Source organism: Budorcas taxicolor, chromosome 6 (genome assembly GCF_023091745.1).
Source record: "Budorcas taxicolor isolate Tak-1 chromosome 6, Takin1.1, whole genome shotgun sequence".
NCBI lineage: Eukaryota > Metazoa > Chordata > Mammalia > Artiodactyla > Bovidae > Budorcas > Budorcas taxicolor.
Window position 1 is genome coordinate 56,113,121 of NC_068915.1, and position 25,830 is coordinate 56,138,950.

A 25,830-nucleotide genomic window follows, 5' to 3' on the forward strand; every position below is an offset into this window, starting at 1 on the left:
TCAAACTCCCTAACTATGCCTTCCTCCCACTAGCCATAAGTTCACAAAACATGTATTTTTAATTTACATAAATGGCATGGTGCTATAGATCTCATTGTTTCTCACTTTTTTTCACTTAGCACTATGTTTTTAAGATGCTGTGAGATGTGTATCTAAAGGATTAGATATGTCTCTAATCCTTTGCTTCTAATTGCTGCTGTACTACACAGTATAAAGGTTAAATCTGTCTAATAAGCTATGAAAGATCAGGTAAATAAGACAAATCCCAGCCCACAATGACATGGAATGAGAGTGTGGCAGCTGAAAAATCAACTGTTTTGTAGTTGAAGACAGCCACTTTGCAATCCTACCATTGAAACATTACTTCTGTTATCATTCATTCATCCAGCCAGGCATCAAATCTGTGGGTACCTATTCTGTGGACACTGTCTTCCAACCATACTGTCTCCTCTCTCTAGACTCTTTTTTGTCTTGCAGCCTGCCTTCCCATATGCCAAGAAAATGCTGCCTGCTCCTCACATGGCTGGCTTATCCTTGAGATCTCAGCTCAAAAGTCATTCCCCTAAGTGGCCACCATTGAGTAACACAAATCCTTCAGGTTCCTTTGGCCTTTTGCTCCATTTCTTTACTTAATGGCACTTAGGAGAATTTTCAATTATACATTTATTTTGTGTCCTCCATCTCCCATACTATTCAATAGATACAGAGATTCTTGAGCACAGAAACCATGTTTTTTTAATCAATGTAAAACCAACGACTACCAGTTTTTAGCATATAAAATATGGTCAATATCTAGTGCACAGAATAACAAATATATGTATTTCTCATTATAAGATGCTTCCTCAAATTCTCATTTTATGGATAGAGAAAATAAATTACTAACTAAACCACTTTATCCTTAATTTCTTTTTTTGTTCTTTTCAAATACTAAAGATCAGATTTTTCTGACAAAAACTTTGTAATTCATCAATATTCCCATGTAATTTTAAAATACATTTCACAGTTACATCTTTTTAAAATATATTCTTTAAGGTATGTGCATTTTGTATCTTCCTATTTAAAGATGAAAATTAATCAATGTTTCTAAAATTACACATATAATCTATTTTATTCATTAAATCTGTCAACATTAAATTAGCTATCGTCTGCATGTGAACTTCAATACTAAATTCTACCAATTGGTTAAAGATAAGAACTTGTACTTAGATACTATCTCACAATATAAGTCCCCTTTCTGCCAAATGGACACTTGGATTTGAACTGGCAAACTCTAAAATTTAATCAAAATTTCAACTGCATAAAAGGGAGAGCTTAAGATGCACTATGTTTCTAAATGTCAATACAATTTTAAATTTAAAAAGAAAGTTATGAATAGTTGATTTTTAAGAATTATCTTTTTTGTGTAAGAATTAAATATTTCTCATATTTATAAAAGTCTACTTAATATCCAGCAACTAATTCCAGGGTAAGTATGTAAAATTAATCTATTACAGACAATTAGAGGTTGCTAAAGTACTTTAAAAGCTTTCTCTAATATAACTTATACCTTTCCCTTAAATTTCAATTAACATTTAGTAAATGTTGAAAAAGACAAGATATAAAAACAATGTCACTTTAATCTGTGTTCCTACCATCACATGACACAAATTATATCTGAAATACTGATAATTTACACACAGATTTTAAAACCTCAGTCAATAAAGAACTTATTTGGCACAATAATCTTGATAATAAAAATAGCAAACACTTATATAGTGCTTTGTTCTAGACACTGTAGCAAGATATACATAAATATTGATTCATTTAATCCTCCAAACAACCATAAGAGGCAAAAATATTCCCATTTTACAGATGAAGGCACTGAAGGACTGGCAGGTTAAATAATTTGCCCAAGTCACACAATTAATAAAGATCATTTCTATGAAGAAAATTCAGGCAGTCTGGTCCCTAAATCTGCGCTCGTAACAACTACACAAAGCAGATGCTGGTACATTTCTACAGCAAAGCACCTTCATATTTCTTCAGGTCACAGTAACATTTGACCTCCACCCATTTGATATGTGAGTTCAATTCTGCAAAGTACTTCAGAATTCCTTCAGGAAAATAGGTTAAAGCAGAGAAGAAAACTTTAGCCTAGGTTTTATACTATTTTGTTGTTAGGATCCTAAAGGAAAACATTGCTTTGAGAAGTTTTTTTACAATAATTTATAAGGTAGGTGCAGTATTATTGATTTCTATAAGCTCTTCCCTTGAGTTCTGGTAGGGCCGCTGGTGTAAAGTTTCAACTGCTATCTTAAATACAGTCTCGCCACCTGGTGTTGGGTTTTGTTGTCTCAAAAACTGTATTTTAAAAGTTCTTTTTAAACAACAGTGTATATACAAACAATTAAATCTCTATGAAGTACTTACATAAAGGCACTCCTATTTAATTTTAATCTGAAATGCCAGCAAGGTTTTTATTTTTTTTAATGTATCTTTTAACTCTTTAAAAATTGGATCAGTATGCTAACCAATGACATTAAAGTGGTAAAGGCTACCAAATTGTCATTTTTAAATATCACACAACTGAAAAGTAACTAAGTCAAAATGTATGACTTTTATTAATCATCACAAACATACTTGTCAATTATTTCAAAAATATCTAAGAAAAAGATATCGTAAATATGCTGTTTCAGATTCACCAGCCTTGTTTACATAATGCTGAAGAAGCCTATGCATATTTTATCTTATTTTCTGCTCTAACCCTAACTAGACTCAATACTTTTTGTACAATTTCCAAAAATCCAGATTTTTATTTAACTACTCATTTTTAATTTAGCTAATCCTTTTATCTCATAGCTCTTAAGTACAAAGCTTTCAAATCCTGCAGTATTAGTATAAAGTATTTTATAGATACCCATCCAAGGCATTATATTTCTATAAATATTCAGCACTTTTCTATTCTAGCGTGTATTTCTAAAGTGCATTTCTTCACTTTTAAGCAAACCAAAATGATTGTTTCCAAGAAAATATGAAACAAAACGCTGCTGCTGCTAAGTCACTTCAGTTGTGTCCAACTCTGTCCAACTCCATAGACGGCAGCCCACCAGGCTCCAACATTCCCGGGATTCTCCAGACAAGAACACTGGAGTGGGCTGCCATTTCATGAAAGCGAAAAGTGAAAGTGAAGTCGCTCAGTCGTGTCCAACTCTTCGCAACCCCATGGACTGCAGCCTACCAGGCTTCTCCATCCATGGGATTTGCCAGGCAAGATTAATGGAGTGGGGTGCCATTGCCTTCTCCAATGAACCAAAATGAGTTGAGACCAAAAAAAAAAAACAAAAACAAAAATTTTCTAAAATCCCAGCTTCCATCTCTGCTTTAAATGAAGAAAAAAGAAATTTTAACGTAAAATCTCAAGTGCCAAAAGGACTTGTAGAAGCCAATGATAAAGGATGAATTTCAATGTGTGACTCACAATTTTGATAACATTTACAAAGAGTTTTGTTCTTACATGATATGGTATATGTAAAACTATGCCAAAAGACTCAGAACTCTCTATTTTATGGCGTCATACTCTGTAAAAATAAATAAATAAAACAACTGAACAGCTTCTAGCTAAGATGACCACTTAAAAGTTTGCATTTATCTCTACTTCTCCTAAAATCGCAAAGGATGAAAAAACAAATAGAAATAAATAAAAACCTACAAACTAACATTGAACAGAGATGTAAAGAACAGTATCAGGAAATCAGGAAAGCACAAGAAGGGATGGAACCAACTCAGGAGGTTTCAGAGAGCTGACTGCTAAGCCTGCAACAGATCAAACTGAAGGGAAAACGAGTTCACTCACACAGTTTCAGCGTCTCAGGAGATACACACACAAGTGACTCTGGAAGTGACTATAAAGGAAGGGCAGGTGGCTGAGAATCAGAAGATTCGTGGAAATGCAACTGGCCTTGCATTTTTACGTGTGGGACACAGACGTTCTGAGAAACGGCGTCACACAGGAAAAGAGCAATAGCCTGACAATTCTAATTTCTGATTTCAACATTTTCATTCACTTTGCTAGCTAGACTGACTGAAAGAAACAGTTATGCTATTTTAATAAACACTAAAACTAAGAATTTTCTCCTCAAACTACAGATAAAATTGGGAAACTTTTTATTTGCTTGGCACATTCTTCACAAGTGACGTGTGGTTTGAGAAATGGCCAACTAGTCTTACACTATAAAAAAATACTTTTTGTCAGAGATTTAAGATTCAACTTCAAGTTCAAAAGGTGTGGGCTTCCCTGATAACTCAACTGGTAAAGAATCTGCCTCCAATGCAGGAGACCCCGGCTCGATTCAGGAAGATCCGCTGGAGAAGGAATAGGCTACCCACTCCAGTATTCTTGGGCTTCCCTTGTGGCTCAGCTGGTACAGAATCCACGACCTGTGTTCAATCCCTGGGTTGGGAAGATCCCCTGGAGAAGGGAAAGGCTACCCACTCCAGTATTCTGGCCTAGAGAACTCCATGGACTAGTCCATGGGGACACAAAGAGTCGAACACGCCTGAATGATTTTCACTTTCACTCTGGTCAGAGACTTGTCAATTTTCCATTACATCTGCCTTTCATTGAAAGGCTGACTACAGGACAGCATTCTGGGGAGGCTGGAGGTCTTTACCCACTATGGAGCAGGTAGAGAGTCACTCCACCGCAGCAGCCCTGGAGACTCTGGGCACAGTCTGGGAAGTCAGCACTGACAAAGGAACCTACAGTATAAGCTCCAATATCCTCCAAGTCCTGGGTTACCGGCTTCCAAGTGATCCCTCAATCACTGCTTGGGATTTGCCTTTTTTGATATTTGATCTCTGGCTTTTTCACTTTCCCTAGTTCTGTGTTCAACCTGGACATGTAATTCTCTGCCTGATTTTCCCTCCTGATCCTAGAGTCTAATTTGTTTCTTCCATAAAATAACTTCAACTAATCCCTCTATTTATCTCATAGACTTCAGGACATCCAGATATCACCCATATCAGTGCCTTTTCACTCCCTCTAGTCTGAAAAGTACTTCAGCTAAAAATGCCAGTTAAAATGGTTTTAACTGGCATTTTCCAAAGGTCATTGAGCTGGTATTCCTCCTCCCGAGATGATCTTTGAAGAAATGTTTTCTCAGCCCCTCTGTAACCTCATGATTCTATACTCTGTGGACCTTTCTGTACCAACTGTAATACTTTGTCTTTTGAGTTTTTCTTTCTTTGTATTTTTTTTCCGCCTTAAGAGGAAGACACAAAAAAGACATGGAACACATTTTGCTCATTGTATTCTTCCCTAATTTAAGTGTATTATATTCACACATTGCTGTATTAGCCTTAAATGTTCAGCTCCTGCTGCCCCAGACTCAGATTTCTACACAATGCTTCTCTATAGTTAAAAAGTTAATAATTTTTAAAGAAGAATTAAGCCTGGTGTGTTGCAGATCATGGAGTCGCAAAGAGTCAGACACGACTTACTGACTGAACACCAACAACAAGCAAACAAAGTCGTTAAACATCTTGGCAAATAAAATGCAAATTCCTTGAGATACACTGCAGTTGTTTATACATATGCTTGGTGCATTATACCAAGTAGTGAACACACAAACATCCTTAGGGAACAACAGGTTAAGAAGTCAAATGGGTTTTCTAATTGCAGATATTCTTGGATATTTCAATTGTGCTTCTCCCAGAAGCACATTCAACCATGTTTCTCTTTTCTTTATAGCAATTCACAGGACTCTTCCTCTGAGTTCTATATTCAGGAAATTTTGTAATAAATTCTATCCAGTCTTCCATATTTGCATCTACTCAGGCTTACTGAAAAGCCTGAGCTTATGAGTTACAAATAGGAAAGAGGAAGGAAAGAGACTTGGTATTTTATCCTCAAAACCAGTAGGTTTTTTTTTTAAGCACGAGACTATTTTTAATTTGCTTGACTTGTTTGAAACACTAGTAACAGGCCCAAATTCAACATTTTACTAACATTTTTTTTCATTTATTTTTTAAAACCAGTAGTATAAATCTATATTATAATTAGTTCACTCAAATACTTAAATAAATTTTCATACTTTAAGCTCAGCTGGAAGTGTTTCCATATTTCTCTAGTTGCATGGTGTTATACAATTATTTTCTTACTAAATATTGGGCAGTTTTCACATCCTGTGTGTTGATTCAGAACTGGCATTTCCATTTCAAAGCAAACAGACACTCAATCGTGTAAAATAAATCCAGATTATGAATTTGATTACTTTGTTCAATGTCACTCATGACCGAGGACAGTTTCAAACATTACTTGGAGAAGGATAACTGAGTATGGTTATTATTTGCTTTAAACTGTGTTCTGACAACACTTGTACTTGTCTTAAGGGATTAAACAGAATTTCAATAAAAACACTGAGAGTCCATTGCTCTGCTGATGTACACCAGCATTATCAATAGAATAGGTAGATTTCCAATCATTACAGTGCTTGGAGTTTAGTTTCTATTACATTACTATAAATTTTTTTAAAAAATAGATATTTTAGGAAAACTGAAAAGAAATGATGTCTAACACCAGGTTTTTTTTTACTAATTCATCCCACAACAAACACTGAGTTATCTACCACTGCCAGGCAACCTTCCAGCTGCTGAGGATACTGCAGTAAACAAAACCCAATAGAGATGAGTGTCCCCATGGAGCACTTATGCATTAAATACATGCTAGTGTCTGAGCAATGAGAAAAACAAAGCAGTTAAGGGAGTGATGGGGTGGTGGGAGAGGGGGAAGTGGTAATATTAACTTTCGTGTCAGGGCCTCAATGCAAAGGAGACTTTAGAGCAAGACCTTGAGGAAGGTAAGGTATAAGCCATGTTGTTCTCTGGCTATAAGCACACAGGGCTGAAAGAATAAGTGGATAGCCCCTCAAAGAGGGATTCTGCTTCTGATTAGACCTAGACTTGATAGAATAATAAAGCAGCTTTCCCCTTCTGTAATCTAGGTTATAATTTTCAACATGGGGCCCAAGGGAGATGGAGGAAGCTGGTATGAGCTTTCAGCCACACCGCTGAATCAGTTTTACACTCTTATGTCCCACAAGCCAAACATGGCCCATTAGATGTGTTTATAAATAAAGTTTCATTGAAACACAGCCTCATTCACCAGTTTACACCTTCTCTGTGGCTGCTTTCATGCTCCAATGGCTGAGTTACTGAACTCCCACAGACATCATACGGCTATAAAGATTAAAGTACATATTATCTGAGCTTTTACAGAAAAAGGTTGCTAATACTTTCTCTACAGAATTTAGAACACCATCAAAATCACTGCCACCTGCACCAAAGAGGTTGTGTGGCCATGAGATAAAACTCAACACCCTCTGCGTAAGCAATGGATAGGCATCATTTTGTCTAAGTAATAAGCATCAAACGCTCTCACCACAGCCTACAGAGTCTAATTAGAAAAAGGAAAAATGGAAAATTCTACTTGTGGTCTAATAAACACAGGCTTCTTGGCCAATTACACATATTTCTCTTAAGTTTTAGTAATATAATTATAGAGAAGAGCTTTCAAATTTCTTGGTGATATAACAAGCTCCTTTGTTTACTTTCCTATCCTGGTCTACTGGGAAAAGACTCTGAAGTCAGAAAACTCAATTATTTTCCCTAAAATGGAAAAATAAAAATCTCAAAAAATTACATCCTCTAACCTTAGGCTGGTTCAGAATAGAAAGGATGAAAGTCAGAGTTCTGATAAAGAGAGACATAACGTTCTAACTGTCCCAGAGGTGACAAGTTAAAGGCGAAGCTTTCTCAGGTGCCTGGAGCATAAACATACTAACCCTGTAGACCAAGGTGCTGTCAGAGATCACACAGGAAATCACAGCTGCTGGGGGCTCTGTAAGAGTTTGCTAAATCTTCCAGTGATGCTTAGAGAGGGCTGGGATCTCCCTAATATTTAAGTTCTACAGAAATGAGAGATCTGGGACTATTCCAGCTCACTGCTTCATTCCACCGGTGTGTATATTTGAGTAATGACTCATACCTTTGCAATCTGACTATGCATTTACCAATAATATGATTGATGAAAACAGACACATTTGACTATTTTGTCACCCGAATGGAACCAGAAAGGTGACAAAAATACCTGATACTAAGAAGTACTCTGCTTCAGTTTAGTCTATATCTGATTTGCTGAAATATTAACTATATCACTACTAACCACAAAAGTACTCAGCATTTTTTTTCTTTCTTAAATATTATTTCTCCCATTAGTCAACTAATTCTTCTTCTGGTATTTTTTTTTTGCTAATAAAATTTATTTTAGGTGAAAATAATGCTTTCTAGAAATGATGCATCTTTTCAAGGGAAGAGTAAGATAACCAGCACAACATAAGGACGCATACCACACCAACTTAAACAGGAGAGACTTCAGCTCAGTTCAGTTGCTCAGCAATGTCTGACTCTTGGCAACCCCATGAACCACAGCACACCAGGCCTCCCTGTCCATCACCAACTCCCAGAGTTTATCCAAACCCAAGTCCACTGAGTCGGTGATGCCATCCAACCACCTCATTCACTGTCATCCCCTTCTCCTCCTGCCCTCAATCTTTCCCAGCATCAGGGTCTTTTCCAATGAGTCAGTTCTTCGCATCAGGTAGCCAAAGTACTGGAGTTTCAGCTTCAACATCAGTCCTTCCAATGAACACCCAGGACTGATCTCCCTTAGGATGGACTGGTTGGATCTCCTTGCAGTCCAAGAGATTCTCAAGAGTCTTCTCCAACACCACAGTTCAAAAGCATCAATTCTTCAGCACTCAGCTTTCTTTATAGTCCAACTCTCACATCCATATATGACCACTGGAAAAACCATAGCCTTGAGTAGACGGACCTTTGTTGGCAAAGTAATGTCTTTGCTTTTTAATATGCTTTCTAGGTTGGTCATAACCTTCCTTCCAAGGAGTAAGTGTCTTTTAATTTCATGGCTGCAATCACCATCTGCAGTGATTTTGGAGCCCAGAAAAACAGTCAGCCACTGTTTCCACTGTTTCCCCATTTATTTGGCAGGAAGTGATGGGACCAGATGCCATGATCTTCGTTTTCTGAATGTTGAGCTTTAAGCCAACTTTTTCACGCTCCTCTTTCACTTTCATCAAGAGGCTTTTTAGCTCCTCTTCACTTTCTTCCATTAAAAGTGGTGTTATTTGCATATCTGAGGTGATTGATATTTCTCCCGGCAATCTTGATTCTAGCTTGTGCTTCTTTCAGCCCAGCGTTTCTCATGATGTACTCTGCATATATGATAAATAAGCAGGGTGAAAATATACAGCCTTGACATACTCCTTTTCCTATTTGGAACCAGTCTGTTGTTCCATGTCCAGTTCTAATTGTTCCTTCCTGACCTGCATACAGGTTTCTCAAGAGGCAGGTCAGGTGGTCTGGTATTCCCATCTCTTGAAGAATTTTCCACAGTTTATTGTGATCCACACAGTCAAAGGCTTTGGCATAGTCAATAAAGCAGAAATAGATGTTTTTCTGGAACTCTCTTGCTTTTCCCATGATCCAGAGGATGTTGGCAATTTGATCTCTGGTTCCTCTGCCTTTTCTAAAACCAGCTTGAACATCTGGAATTTCATGGTTCACGCATTGCTGAAGCCTGGCTTGGAGAATTTTGAGCATTACTTTACTAGCACGTGAGATGAGTGCAATTGTGCAGTAGTGTGATTATTCTTTGGCATTGCCTTTCTTTGAGATTGGAATGAAAACTGACCTTTTCCAGTCCTGTGGCCACTGCTGAGTTTTCCAACTGGCATGTTGAGTGCAGCACTTTCACAGCATCATCTTTCAGGATTTGAAATAGCTCAAGTGGAATTCCGTCACCTCCACTAGCTTTGTTCATAGTGATGCTTCCTAAGGACCACTTGACTTCAGATTCCAGGATGTCTGGCTCTAGGTGAGTGATCACACCATCATGATTATCTGGGTCATGAAGATCTTTTTTGTACAGTTCTTCTGTGTATTCTTGCCACCTCTTCTTAATCCCAAAATAATTTAATAATTCATGAGAAACATTTCCAGTAAATATTTCAAAAGGACACTCAAAATTCAGAAAACAATTCTAATTAAACATAATCCCTCTCCAAAGATTTCTCAGTACTGTAAAATGCGTAAAGACAGACATTTCTTTGTCAACATCTGAAATGATAAATCTGTTTTAAAAGTATAATATTCAAGGGACTCTGACCTTTTGTGCAACATTCAAAACTCAAAACAATATATCTGTAACAGTGAAGCCTAAAATCTAACAATGACCTACTTTTCCCTAACTACAATAAGCCTTGTATTCCCAAACAGAACACTGTTATAATATGAGCAAAAGCCAAACAGCGTGGGCCGAGTAATACTAACTCAATCTGTGTTGTTTTTCTTTGCTACAAATTGAAACACAGGATAGCGCATTTTGGTGCAAAGTTAGAAACTAACATTAAGGATCTAGATGTGAAATCAGGACTTTCAGTTTTAGTTTGCTTTCAGAATCTTTTAGCCCAGAATTCCACACAGTACATGGCACATGTCCCTCATATATCTAAAGAAACAGCATTTGCAAAAATGCTATCAAAGTCTCTCAAAACTGTTTCTGTATGCATATGGTGGGGTGGGGAGGAGCTGCAGCAACCTAGCAGGTTTAGAAATAGATACACTTGAATTTTTTTTTTTAATAAGCCCTTAAAGAAAAAAAGAAAGAACACATACCCTTGGGGACAGAGTTTGTCAAGCCATCCGGATTTAACCTTCCTTGTAGATGATCCATAAAAACAGGCATAGGGAGATATTACATTTGAGGAAATAACTGGTGAATCAGCATTTCCACTTGTTGAGCTTAGTGGATAACTGTGCCTATTAACAGGGTCCAAATTCACTGCTTTTTGAGTCCTTGATTTAGATGGCTTTGAATTTTTCCTTCTTAAACTCTGAAAACATTCTTCTACTGTTGAATACTCTGATTCTGAAGCAGAGTCCATAGGAAGACTGCTTTTGTCCTCTCGAGGTATCCAAATATCTTCTACTTTGTCTTCACTTATATTTTCCGTCCTGTTATCATATATGCTAAATGGAAAAAGAATGGTGTTAATACTTTCTAAGTACTGTATGTGACAAGCCATAGGTGACTTTTTCATAAACAACCAATTACAGAAATTTAAGGTCAAGATAATCTGAGCTGAATTAATGCATCTGGATAATCTTTAAAACTCTTTGAGAAAAATAGAACTCTCTCATTATCCTAAGACATATTTCAATACGTATTCATATACTACAAGAAGTAGTGTCTTTTTCTTTTATATATCATTTAATCTGATCTGTTTATTTTGGGGGTTGAGTGTAAGTACTAAGGATGGAGACTGCCGTGTTCTCTGCATCACAATTTAAACTTCACCACCACCAGTATGTGGTCAGCCACTTAACAAGCAAGATCTTAAACCACAACATCGTGGAGAGAGGCACTGGAGATCTTATTTCCACTTGTCGTCCTTTCTCCGCCTCTCCACAAAAGGACTCCAAAGACCCTCTGCTCCATCATCATGTAATAAAACAAAGTGAAATCTTTAGTATTATTTTGCAAGATTAAGGAAAAAACCTAAATGAGGAAAAACTAGACTTAGAAAGTACCTAACGAAAAATAAGAAACGTCCAGGATATCAGAAGGTAAAAGCTGTGTAATGTGTAATATTTACGAGAATACACAATTGGTGATTATTTTCCTACAGATTTAAGAAAAAACAGACTCGCTCAGCCATTTATGTATAACAAAACTCAGTACAAAGAAGTTTTTGCTAATCAATGAAACAGATAGGCTGAGGGGTCAAATTACACCCTTCTGGACATGGAGTTCTAAATCCACTGCTTCCTTGTGCACGTGTTTGAGTGCTCAGTCACTTCAATCATGTCCAGCCCTTTGCGACCATATGGACTGTAGCCAACCAGGTTCCTCTGCCCATGGGAGAATCCACGGGGTTCTCCAGGCAAGAATACTGGAGTGGGTTGCCATGCCCTCCTCCAGGGGATCTTCCTGACCCAGGGATCGAACCTGCATCTCCTGTGTCTCTTGCATTGGCAGGTGGATTTTTTAATGCTGAGCCACCATTGCTTCCTTAAAGAAGGATTAACTTGGCTCCTTCCATATTCTGCATTGTAATAGGTTCAAACGCTTACTGAAGATTCTCAATTATTTATTTCAATTTAAGGAAACCCTCAACAGTGTCAGCCTTTGAGAATAAAGCATAAACTAGAAGACAAATGTTAGGTAATGATGCACTATATCAAGTGCTAATAAAATAGAGGAAAAATAAAGTTTAAGTTGGTGCCTTACATACTGTTTAACCTCATAGTGATCCAAATAACTGGATAATGATACAAATAACTGGATAATTTTCAAGCTGCCTATCACTGCTGAACTTCTACATTACATCTGTAAAAATTCTGTACCTCACATAGTGACATTTTTGGCATTGCCCCTTTCTTCTTCACATTAAGATAACTTCCTGTCTTTAAAGTGCAAACATAGTTACCACATATTTGCCACTCTGAAAAGGGGAAAATGGTTTCAATTATGAAAAGACAAAAATAATGTGCTACAGATTATAGAATCAATTTACAGACTCTAAATTATTAAAATGAATGCTATCAAAATAAAGGATTTGAAATTTCCAATATAAATTATTTTCTTATAAATATAAACAAGAGTTGAACAATGAATCGTGTATAAAATTCTATTCAAAAGAATTAATCATTATCAATCATGTCCTCATACCTTGATTTGACAAAAAATGAGTTTCTTTCAGTAGTTGTTTCCCCTTTGAGTGTTTCTTCCTGGGTCCAAAATTCATTCTTTATAGATCTCTTCTATAAAAAAAGAATATATTTTCTTTTCAGGGTCACAATATTCTACAAAGATCCACAGCATGTGGGTTTAGTTTTATTAAGCAAATGTCTATTGTTTAGCTCAATTTTCAACAAAAACAACTTAATTAGCAAGACAAAAGTAAACATAGTCTTTTGATGCCTTTCCAGTATTTTATTTAAATCATTAGTACATATTTTCTACTAAGAACATAAGATGCTAAAAACTGATTTACTTCCCCACTTATTTTTTGTCTTCCAACTTAATCTTGACCAAGAAATAAAATACCAAAAGAGCAAAAGTTCTGGAGAGGAAATAGAAGTCTGTCTGTATTTGGGTATAAGGAAAAGTAAAATTGAGGGCTTTTGTCAGTTTGCTTTACTTTTGAATGAGGTTTTTCTTTTCTCTTTTTTTTTTAAAGTAGCTTGTGGTAAATTTTGAAAATTCACTGATCTGTATCCCTAAAAACAAACTAAAATGTGTTTTTGTGATATATATTTTAAGATATCTATTTACCACGATTTTACTGAACAGAAATTTACTCACTAGAAATTTTTCTTCCATATAACACATTCTTCAAACAGCTTAAAGGAAAATGAAGAGGCATGTAAAGGCAGGAAAGCAAAGAACTGAATATGGAAAAAAATTAAAATGTATGGGACTCACCTTGAAATTTTCTAGTCTCTGGAAGAGAAAGGTCTCTCCATAAGGTAAAATGGAAGATGAGTTCTCTTCATTTGTATCTTTTGGGGGAATGACAGAATTAGATGGAAAGATGAGAATAATGTGAATTTTTTTTTTCAAAAGCATATATTTAATTATTTCATAACAACATCATAATTTCAGCTTTATCCTGAGAGTCCAAATTATGCTCATAATTCTTACCTCCAAATCAACTCTAACTGTGGTTTTCTTTCTGTATACATCCCTCACTTCACAACTAAGACGTTTCACAAGTGTCATGCGTCATATTTGTCCTTGCTAACCTCAAAGATCCACATTAATATAACTAAACACATTTCCCCATACAATGGAAATTGTCACAATATATGTAAAATGTTAATTTCTAAATAATGGCAGAAAATTAATCTTTACTGTAATTTTCAACAAATGATCATTAAAAGTTCACTGACAGCTAGATGTTAATAGCATTCAAAATGCCAAAATCCACTTAATATAATCCCTGTAACACCATAACTGCTAGCACACCTGGAAATAAATTATTTCAAGAGAATTTCCACTATCCCTGAATTACACAGATCTACAATAAAGAATTCTTAACACTTGCATTTTCTGCTGTTGCAAACTCTTTTAAAGGCTCACTAGCCAAGTGCTTGCTAACTTATCATTGAGAAGAATGTTCCTGAACTTGCATAAGTAGAATTTTCAAAAAGAAGAAAGAAAAGCCTCTGTCAGTGAGCAGTTGACCAGAGCAATGAATGTCACCCTTCCTTGTTACCATGGCAAAATTACTTTCCATAAATATACACCCTGTAGTTCAGACTCAGAAACCACGTAACTTAGTTAAATGCCTTTGACTGTGGTTAATGATAAACGAAGATTGTAAAAAAATCTTACATTAACATGTGCAAATTTCCAGGAGTCTGCGTGTGTATTACTGTTTTTCATTCATTCACTTTTTTTTTTTTTCAAACCAAAGTCAGGTTTTATTGATCTACTTGGTTGTAGAAAGATTAAAAGCAGAATGTTTATTTGTAAAATATATTTTACATTCACTCACAGTTTTTATTTTTCACTTTTAAAAGTGTCTGGAGTACTATGAACCCTGGTAGACAGTTATTCCCACTACTCCCTATTCCACAGGTGGATTGCCTTCTTGATCATGATTTTAACACATGTAAGACTACCAAATGAGTAGTAACTAATTTACAGACTAAAATAAGAGACTCACTTTGCTGTGTCACAGACTTTCCAGTTGAGGTAGCAACATTTCTTCTCTCACGGAAATAGCTTAAAGCAAAGGGAAAAATAGAGCCATTAAAACACATATGTAAACCAGATGTAACTATCTTGAGTGAAGGATTAATTGTAGGCACATATATTCTCTTCGGTAGAAAAACCAATATTCAAAAATAAGTTTGATTTTACTAAAATACGATGGCCAGATTCCATAAACGCATTTTTCTAAATAGCCTTAAAGAAAGTGATTTTAATGGATTTTACAAGTATTTGCTTTTCACTTTTTATAATTCACAAAAGTAAGTGAACATATTTGCTGAAGTATTTATGACATTTTTGTCTTAGCTTCACAATACTTAATCAAAAATCTGTCTAGTTCTAAGAGTATAATTGAACATATGTAAGACCTTTTCTCAAAGATCTTACAGCCTTGGGAAAGAGATACTACAGGTAATTAAATAGAATACAATATAACAGCAATGACAGAGGAAAACACTGTGGAAACAGGATAACACCTACTACTATATGAAAGAGTTCTATTTTCCCAGTTAAATGTAAGAATCAGGACAGTGTCCTCAACTTCTCTTACATATATATGCCCAAATAACTGCAAGAAAGGAGATATATATATATGCGCACACATACACACAGTAATGAAATAGGCTATAGACAAAAATTTTAAAATCACTGTAATCAAAAGCTGGTTCTTTGAAAAGACCAGTAAAATTGAGAAACCTCAGGGAAGGAAAATACAAGTGTGACACAAAGGAGACAAATTATCAGTATCAGGAGTGAGAGAGAACACATTACTAGAAGTTCTACAAACGTAAGAGGGAAAATTACATATTATTAAGAAAAACTTTGTCAATAAATTCAATAATTAGATGACATGGAAAAATTCCTAGAGACACAAATGATCAAATATCACAGAAAAATAAAATTTCTTAATATCCCTGTATCTATTAGGAAAACTGAATTTCACAATCACCTACCCACAAAAAGCTCCAGGCCCAAATACTTCACTGGTAAGTTCCACCAAACATTTAAGGAAAGAATAACACCAAGTCTACATAAACATTTTCAGAAAAAAGAGAAGGAAGAATGACTTCCTAATTCATTCTGTAAGGCCAGTATTACTGATATACAACCAGTCAAAACCAAAACAGATAAATGTTAGACAAATATTCCTCATGAACTTAACATGCAAAAAATCATTAACTATTAGCAAATAAAATCCAACAATACATAGAAAGGTAATATATTATTACTGGGTAAAATTTATCCCAAGAAAGCAAAACTGATTTCACAGGAAAAAATGAATATAATTCAGCAAATTAAGAAGATAAAGGAGAAAAATCACATTCTCATGGCAATAGATTCAGAAAAACCAACTGCCAAATTCAACATCTATCCATCACTAAAGCTCTCAGCAAACTAGGAATTGGAAAGAAAGAAAACTTCCTCAACCTAATAAAGGGCATTTATTAAAATAATAATTGTAATCAGTGATTAAAGACTGACCATTTTCTCTAAGACTAGAAGTAAGGTAAGGACATGGGCACTCACTAGTTATGTTCACATTAATTACTACTATACATACTGTGAATAAATCTCAGAATCATCATGCTAAGTGAAAGTAGGCTAGCAATTCAAAACAACTCCCTTTCCCTAAAATGGGTAAATGACTTCAAAAGGCACCACATAAAAAAGGACAGAAACTGGCCAATGGCCAATAAATGCATTAAAAGATCCTCAATTTCACTGGTCATCAGAAAAATGCAAATTCAAATCACAATGAAATATCACTACCCACTCACCTGTACAGCTGAAAGTTTTTAAATAACAAAATGCTGTTGAGGGTATGAGCCAAAAGGAATACACACACACTGATGGTGATAAAGTAAGTGAACATAACCATTCAATGGTGAGAACCACTTTGTATTACCTTCCAAAACAGAACACAGCAACTCTACTTTTAGGTATGTATTCAATAGACATGCATGTAGGATGTGCCCCAAGAAAAACCACTCAAGTACATGTCAGCATGCAAAAGTGAAAAGAAATTGTGGAAGAATCACACAAAAGAACAACATTCAACAGCCACAAAAACAAACTGACATACAGCCATGTGGATGCATCTCAAAAACATCAGGTTGAATAAAAGATATCAAACACAACGTTATCTGCTGTATGACATCATTTGTATGAAATCCTAGAACAGAAAAAACTAATTTACAGTGAAATCAGTGGTTGCCCAATGCAGGTGATAGAATAATTTACTACCTACGTGCACAGGTGATTTGAGGAATGATAGAAATGGTCTCTATTCTTATTGTGGTAGTGCTCACATACACATCGGTATTCATACTTGTCAAAATTCATCAACATATATATTTAGCATCAGTCTATTTTATTATGTAAGTTAGTTATAAACTTACACATGTAAGTATATTGTTTATATATAAAATACTAGACTATGTTGAGCATATGAAATATAATAGAAGAATGGATATCATGGTATAGCCATACAATGAATTATTATACAGCAATGAAAATAGTCTGTAACTGTATGTATCAACATAGATAACTTTCAATGTTAAGCAAAATGAACTTAGTAAGAAGAGTTATTGTATGATTGCATTTTTAAGTCCACAAGACAGTCAAAACTAGCATATTGTTTTGGATATACTTAAGAGGTACAATATTTTTTTAAAGTATGAGTGTAATAATCATTAGTTAAAGTCAGGATAGAAGCTGTCTGTGACAGGAGAGGGCATACAAGTTTATCTAAGTGTTGCAAAATAATTCATCCTTTATTTGTTCATTATCTCCAGATTCTTGACACTGTGATATGGCTATAATCATTTCCTTGAATTTGTATGTCACTGACACAAATATATATTAATAATTTGAACCCCTGATTAGAGCAGCACTCACATTTTCTACATCTTTGATAACTTCTGCTAATAATAAATACCGCTAATTCTTATTGAGCACTTACTATGTATCAGACACAGGTCTCAAAATTTTATAAATACACACACACACACTCACAATGTGTATGTCTGTGCATTTAGTCACAAACACCCAAAGAAGTAAGGGCTATCATTATCTGCACTTTTTAAGAAGAAAATTGGCAAACAAAGCAGTTACTTTCCAAAAGTCACACAGCTCTTAAGTAACAAACCTGGGATTCAAACTCCAGTAGCGTAGCTCTATAAGCCCTATTCAAAACCATCATGCTTAATAAAAAACTTAACTTTAACTTCCTGGAAAAAAAATGCAAATTAGTGTATAAAAAAGATTTTGAATTCTTTTAAGTACATCCATTAGTAGTATTTTAAAGCATATTTTGTTGGCTTACTTTTTATAAATATAAAGAAAAAAGTATGCAATGATTTGTATTGATTTTGCAATTCAGTATCCACCTGCAAGCAATTACCAAATCTATCAACCAAGTTCATTTGATCTACTGAAGATGAAAATTAGCTCAACACAGAAAACAAGCTGTTTTTAAAACTGGTGATTATCCATTTATTCTCATATATCTATAAATAAATTATCTCAAGCTATTTTATATTCTAATATCTACTATGCCCAAAGCATTTTGTTAAGAGTTTTTGTATCTACATCTCATATTTCATCTCCTTAATAGACTGATGAGGTAGAACTTGGTGTCCTAACCCTACCAATAAGGAACGGAGATTCTCTGGCCCAAGTGGCATAGCTAACAGAAGGCAAAAACCCGCATTCAAGGTGAATTCCATCCTGAGTGCAAAGCCCATGCTCTTTCCTTTCTGCTCTATTATTCTCCCATCAATTTTCCTAGAAACTGCAGATTGCTATTAAATTTGAAATATAAAGCATCAGTGATTTGCAAAAATTAAAAACCCACTAAGAAAAGCAGTAGTTATCATCCTGTTTTGTTACCATGCTTTGGTGATCCTGGTCAAGTTATTCAACAGGCCTGAGTCCAATTTCCTCATTTACTAAAGGGGAATAAAAACTAGGTCTGCTGCCTAGGAATATCATAAGGGTTAATGAGATGATGCTTTTAAAGAGCATAAGGTGTGCCTTACACAACACAAACACTCAGCTAGAATGAGAGACAACTGTTTTATTAGAGAAAAGAATGGTTGGTCTTCCTGGTAAACTGATAATATGAACTACTGTTTCTTAAAGTCCTTAAAAGTATGAACACTCTTTGTTTGAAAGACTAAAAAAAGTGTCAACAATGTAGTAGCAGAATAAATTTTTTTTTTTCATTTAGTAAAGTCCTATACAGCAGATACTGCATAAAATACATGCATGGATGTTAACAACCTTTAAAATAATATTATGTGAACCAAGTTTCAAAGAAATAACTATCAAAGTGAATCTTCAACTACCTACACATGTTATTTGTTCTCATATTTTTAAATCACTAAAATTGCCAAGAAAAGTAGTGGCATAAATGCTAATTAATGTTAAAGATCTCTCTTTATAATCTACACTTACCCATTACGTGGGCATGACACCCACACCAAAAAAAATAATCAATTACACACCCGAGATGGACCATATCATTACACAGAATGTTTGTTTTAAAAAAATACAGTTCTTACAATTCATAACATACTAACTACAACAGACTAACTATAGGTCATTACACTATTGAATTCAAAAGAAAAACACTGGAATCATTAGCAGCAGGGGAAAGCTGTTTTGAGGTTACATTAAGATCTGTCTAGTCAAGGCTATGGTTTTTCCAGTGGTCATGTATGGATGTGCAAGTTGGACTGTGAAGAAAGCTGAGCACCGAAGAATTGATGCTTTTGAACTGTGGTGTTGGAGAAGATTCTTGAGAGTCCCTTGGACTGCAAGGAGATCCAACCAGTCCTAAAGATCAGTCCTGGGTGTTCATTGGAAGGACTGATGCTAAAGCTGAAACTCCAATATTTTGGCCACCTCATGTGAAGAGTTGACTCATTGGAAAAGACCCTGATGCTGGGAGTGATTGGGGGCAGGAGAAGGGGACGACAGAGGATGAGATGGCTGGATGGCATCACTGACTCGATGGACATGAGTTTGGGTAAACTCCAGAAGTTGGTGATGGACAGGGAGGCCTGGCGTGCTGCAGTTCATGGGGTCGCAAAGAGTCAGACACGACTGAGTGACTAAACTGAACTGAACTGAATGTCTAACTAAATCACACAAATCTGAATTCAGAGAACATGAGGGTGCATTAACTACAGCTCAGATGAAGAATATGAAATGTATAATGAACAAATAATTGAGTCTCAATTTACAAAATTCCAAAACAGTCCTTAGGATAAGAATAAAAATTACAGAAGGATTACAACACAAAAGCCTACATCATTATTGTAAAACTTTTTCATCAACTAGCAGAAGCTACAGTTCAAAATTTTTTTTCAAACAAAGCAGGACTTTCAAAATTATGAATAAAGAGTACAAATGTCTCTTCACTTGAGAAAGTATCGCACAGATAGATACCTTTATACTCACAGTCAGTCAAGCGATTATTAACTTTGATTCATTATCTAGAAAAATAGTACTGATGAATCTATTTGTAGGCCAGCAACAGAGATGCAGACAGAACAGACTTATGGACACAGCGGGGGAAGGAGAATGCAGGATGAGTGGACAGAGTAGTACTGAAACATATACATTACCATATGTAAAACAGATAGCCAGTGGCAATTTGCTGTATGACTCAGGGGGCTCAACCCAATGCTCTGTGACAACCTAGAGGGGTGGGATGGCGTGGGAGGGAGGTTCAAGAGGAAGGGAACATATGTATATCTATGGCTGATTCATGTTGCTATATGGCAGAAACCAACACATTGCACAGCAATTGTCCTCTGATTAAAAATAGGTTTTAAAAACTTTGATTCATTGTTATTGATAGACGTTCAAGTCAAAATTTTGCAAATACTGAAATAATCAACTCATTTTCATAGAATTTGTAAAAAGCCATTTTAAAGGAAAAAATCTGAATTTTACAATGCTAAGCATTTTTTTTTGCTACTTACATGAAATATAAAGGTTTTCTTGAACATGAGGATGAGATGAATTTCAGTATTTTTCTAATTCAATGTAGCACACAGTTGCTTAATTGTCTGTATGTTTTTGTTCATATATGTTTCACCATTAAAGTCTAAAATAGCAGATCCACTTTTAATGTCTATATCATCATGTCTATGTACATCCAGAGAAAAATATCTATAATTTTTACTTTTAATAAAAAGTTCACAGAAGGCTGGTGACTTCAGGTTTAGAACACATACTTTTGAAAAATGCCCTTCAACAGTTAACATAGGTCCTCAGTCTTACGTTACAAAAGATGTACTCCAACCACAGTGCAACCTTGCATACCTCTGCTTCTTTACTGTTCCTTCCCCAAAATATTCAAAGGCATGACACCTAAAAGACAGGGCTTTGTGACTTGTGCCAAGGATAAAATAGTTGCATGAAATATGTATGAAAATCATTAAACTAGGGAGGAGGATAAGAAATGTACCTCTTTCGTAGCAAAAGATACCTGAACCCTTCCTGCTTTGAGTACTAAGGAGGATCCTCCTGGAAGGATCATTAAGACTCACAAGACATACCTATGACTCACAGGGAAGGGCAGCTGGTGGGACTTGCTTTCTACTTCGAGACCTCTATGGGAGACCTACTGGTGAGCTGATAAGGAAGAACTGCTCTTCAAGGCTAGTTCTGACCTAGCCCCCAAGAGACAGGACTTACAAAGCGATCCTGAGTTCCAGTGTCCAGCATGTGAAGTGAAGTTGCTCAGTCATGTCCGACTCTTTGCGACCCCATGGACTATAGCCTACTACGCTCCTTCGTCCATGGGATTTTCTAGGCAAGAGTACTGGAGTGGGTTTCCATTTCCTTCTCCAGAGGATCTTCCTGACCCAGGGATCAAACACAGGTCTCCCTCACTATAGGCAGACGCTTCACCATCTAAGCCACCAGCATAGCCCCACCCAATCCAGCCTTCCCAAGAGGATGAGACAGGAATTCAAGGAAGGAGCCCAATGCAAGGACAAAGAGAACCCATCAACTGCATCAGATAATTTGGCAAGGGGTAGAGGTTGGGGGTACATGTCCAGGGAGATAGAAACAAAGCACCTCACATCAGGAACACATACCCAGAATCATGCTCCTTTCAGGAATTATACAAAATGTTTAGTGAGTAAAGAAATTAGGTTAAAATCACTGGCCACAAAGAAATATATTCAATGCTACATCAAGGAATATACTAAATATCATTTAGATGTTATTTGACTAGAGAGAATCTTGGATTATATAATCAACAGTTTCATTTATAACACTGCAGAATCTTGCAATTACTATTTGCAATTCAGGCAAGGACCACAAAGAAAAACACTGGTCTGAAAATAATTTATTATCTCGTTTTATAATTTGATCGCCAGAAATCCACAGATACCATTTACTGTCTTAATCAGCTCCTGCTAAGCTGCTGCTGCTGCTGCTCCTAAGTCACTTCAGTCGTGTCCAACCCTGTGTGACCCCATAGACGGCAGCCCACCAGGCTCCGCCGTCCCTGGGATTCTCCAGGCAAGAACACTGGAACGGGTTTCCATTTCCTTCTCCAATGCATGAAAGTGAAAAGTAAAAGTGAAGTCGCTCAGTCGTCTCTGACTCTTAGCGATCCCCTGGACTGCAGCCCACCAGGCTCCTCCATCCATGGGATTTTCCAGGCAAGAGTACTGGAGTGGGGTGCCATCACCTTCTCTGCCTGCTAAGCTGCTTACTACTAATTGTACCATTATTTCAATTCTCATTTTCAAAGACTCAAGAATCACAATGTGAATAACCAGCCTTTCACATGATACAAAGCTTACACTTAGAACTAAATGAACATCAAAAGATTCTCAAAAATGTATAAAAATAACACAACTTAAGTAAAACCTGAGCCCAGTGTTTCTTATCTGAAGTTATCCTTATGGCTTCCAAAAGGATTCCATTCCTGCAAAGACACAGCAGACTCCTCTCATTTAAATGTCGAAAATTAGCAAAATATGCTAAAGCTACAATGGTATACAAAAACTGGTACCTTTCCACATTCCTAAGAAATACTCCATTTCTTATATACACCATCAACACTTTTAGGAACATTTACTAAATGAGTGGTTAAAAAAGTGTGCTATAGAATCAAATGAACTGGAATGAAATTCCAGTTCACAGCCAATGTAATCCTAGAAAAATTAACCGAAGGCTCAGTTACCTCATAAGAAAACGGGTGAATAATACCTATTTCAAGGGCCAGTGTGAGAATTAGTTTATAATTTTATGGAAAATTATAAACCAAACCAGATTCCAGGTGTTCAATAAATGACACTGCCAACTGATTTCCCAGTAAATACTCAATACTGCCACTGGCACCAGGGATGCCAAGATAAAGACAAAGTAATTAGGGCCTCTGCCCTGAAGGAGTTTACACACTACTGGAAGACACTTAACGTGGTCTTGTAAACTGCCATGTTTTCTCTTGCATATACTAAATTTCCATACTTTCTCTTATAAATACAGCCAAGTTCCAGCACCAGGGACAGAGTGGCTACATAGGGATACAAGCAGGGGAAAGAGAATCTTGCAGAAATACATACACAGCCTAGACCCTGCACAGCAATCTGTAATTGCATTTGGTGCCACAGCAGTACGGGTTGAACTTAACCTCATGATCCTAGCAGAGACAAGTGCTAGATTTTAGTGAATAGGAAAAAAAAAAAATCTCACCGCAGCCCTGGAGGAAACCACATCTTAGGTGGAATTTTGAGAAACGGTTGAAAGCAGTCTCTGCAGTAAGTCAGCTCCTCTCTGACTCTACAGTTACCCCAGGGTACCGAAGACCCAACAAGTCGTTAGGACCCCTCTTTAGAGTTCCAGTCTCCGGCTCATTTGGTCTCATACTGTTATGCTACTACTATTTACATGTCTTCTGTGCTACACTTCAAGCCCCTTTATCCCTCTCTACTTCCTCTGCTCCTAGTACTGTGACCAGTATCAAGTAGGTGCTCACTAGATGCGTGCTGAATGATTCATTGGTGCCAGTCATTGTGTCAAGCAGTAGAGATACAATCATAGAAACGTGGTCCTCCTCCAAGGAACACATAACCTAGTGTCTCCTAGGGGAGACAGAGTCAACAATTCAAATATAAGTGCACTCATGGAAGAAGATAATACTAGATATGGTGGAAGGTTCCATATACTAGATATGGGATGGAATATCCAGGTAGAATTAGTGGACGGGAATTCCACCAATTAAATAGGAAACAGAGAGTCCCAGGCAGTTACAAGTTGAAAACAGACTCTAGGTAATGGTATACAAGAGAAATGACATGATGAAAAAGTTTTAGAAGAAAGAAAAGGTTGGTTGAACAGGTAAACTAAAATGTCAAATTTAGAAAGGAACACAGAAAAGAAAACTGTTAGAACTACATTCCCCCAAGCCAAATACACACAGCCTATCATAAAAATTCCTACCTCCCTGAAATTCCCTTCGTTGATCCTGGAATCTCTGGTACCGGCCGATGTCTTAGCAGAAAAGATCGAGATGGTCTTGAAACCAACTTGCTACGACTTCTCATAGCTGTTAGGACTGGTGATGATGGCACATACAAATCATTTACAACCATTTCTCCTTGAAACTGAAAGAATGGGGACGGTGGTGAGCTTTCTAATAAAACGTTAGTTCCATTTCCAGAGTTTGCTTCTGATACTGAAGAGTCATGGGAGGAAAGGAATTCAAGGTCTGCGTTAGGAAGCTTGCCTACATTTTCTGAAATCAAATCAGCTTTTCCTGTTTGTTCTTCTTCAGTTGTACAGCCCACAGTCTTCTCTGTTATCAAAGATTCTACGTCGGTAATTTCATTACCAAGTAAAGAATCTTGAAAAGAACCTGAATTTGAGTGTGGTTCGTCTTCTGGAATGGGAAAGTTGTGTGTAGGAAGAGTCAGCTTATCATCTGATTTAAGAGACTGGCTATTTTCCACACAAACCTCATTTTCTCCAACATTTTTTGTAACATACTCCAACTGTATCCGGCTAGGTATTTGAACACTGTGTGAATCTGAAAATTCTAAGGAGGTATTCTGAGCAGAAGATGGAGCCTGGTGATCCTCTGAGGTCTCATCATTCTTCTTTGTTTTGTGAATATTTGCATATATTGGGATATCTTGCATTTTTGACAGGATTATCTGTAACTGTTTAAGTATCCTCCTCCGGTGTCCTGTAGGTGATATTCCAACTTTGAGGAGCACACTGTCATTTATTTCTGCACAGTCCCTCACATTATTAAAACCAAATTCTCGGAAGTTTAAGAGGTACTGCTCCAAATTAATGCTCATTAGGAAATCTCTGATATCAACATTCACTTCACTGACTGAGGACATAATGGTGGCTTCATCACTAGGCAAAGTTTTAAGAAGCAGTACAATGCAATACACACATAGGAGGGTGTGTTCTGTAGTGGGTTTTCCTCTGACTTATCTCAAAAATGCTGTTTTCTCCACAGTGAATCCTTCATGTGCTTAAGCCTAGGAAAAGAGAAGAAGAGAAAAGCAAGTTATTAGGACATTTTTGGCATTAAAACTAGTTTTACATTATAAACGTTCTCTGAAGAAACACAACAGAAATGAGGATCACTACTTCTACCGGCTAAGTTTGGAAACTGCATGCCCTAGAAAGCCATTTCCTAGGTAGAGTGTGAAGGGATGGGACAGAAATGCTATAGTAGTACCAAATGATGATTTTCAAAAAGGTTAAAAGATTCTTAAATATAAATTAAACATGTGTCCAAAAATTTTATTCACTAATTAATGAGGGAACCTGTAAGGTGGTAGGGCTAATTCCAAGATCATTTGTTGAACAGGTTTATATAGTCCATCAGAAAACTTTTTTTTTAGTTCTATAATAAGATGGGTAGGTTATATTTTAAAAAAAAAAAAAAAACTGGTTAGTGATCTACAGGGCAATAAAACCATAACCTTTGGGGATATATT

General features: G+C 36.2%; 1 protein-coding gene across 1 annotated transcript in view; it reads right to left on the bottom strand.

Moving 5' to 3' along the window:
• The window catches only part of ARAP2 (ArfGAP with RhoGAP domain, ankyrin repeat and PH domain 2), a 187,846-nt gene extending 162,625 nt beyond the window's left edge, over positions 1–25,221 (bottom strand). Inside the window, exons 1-5 of the mRNA XM_052642100.1 lie at positions 24,314–25,221; positions 14,790–14,848; positions 13,544–13,620; positions 12,788–12,879; positions 10,732–11,085 (exon numbers count right to left, since the gene is read on the bottom strand). Of these exons, the coding sequence (XP_052498060.1) occupies positions 10,732–11,085; positions 12,788–12,879; positions 13,544–13,620; positions 14,790–14,848; positions 24,314–25,221 (1,490 nt within the window). The remainder of the gene's footprint in view (positions 1–10,731; positions 11,086–12,787; positions 12,880–13,543; positions 13,621–14,789; positions 14,849–24,313) is intronic.
• Positions 25,222–25,830: the final 609 nt, after the last annotated feature.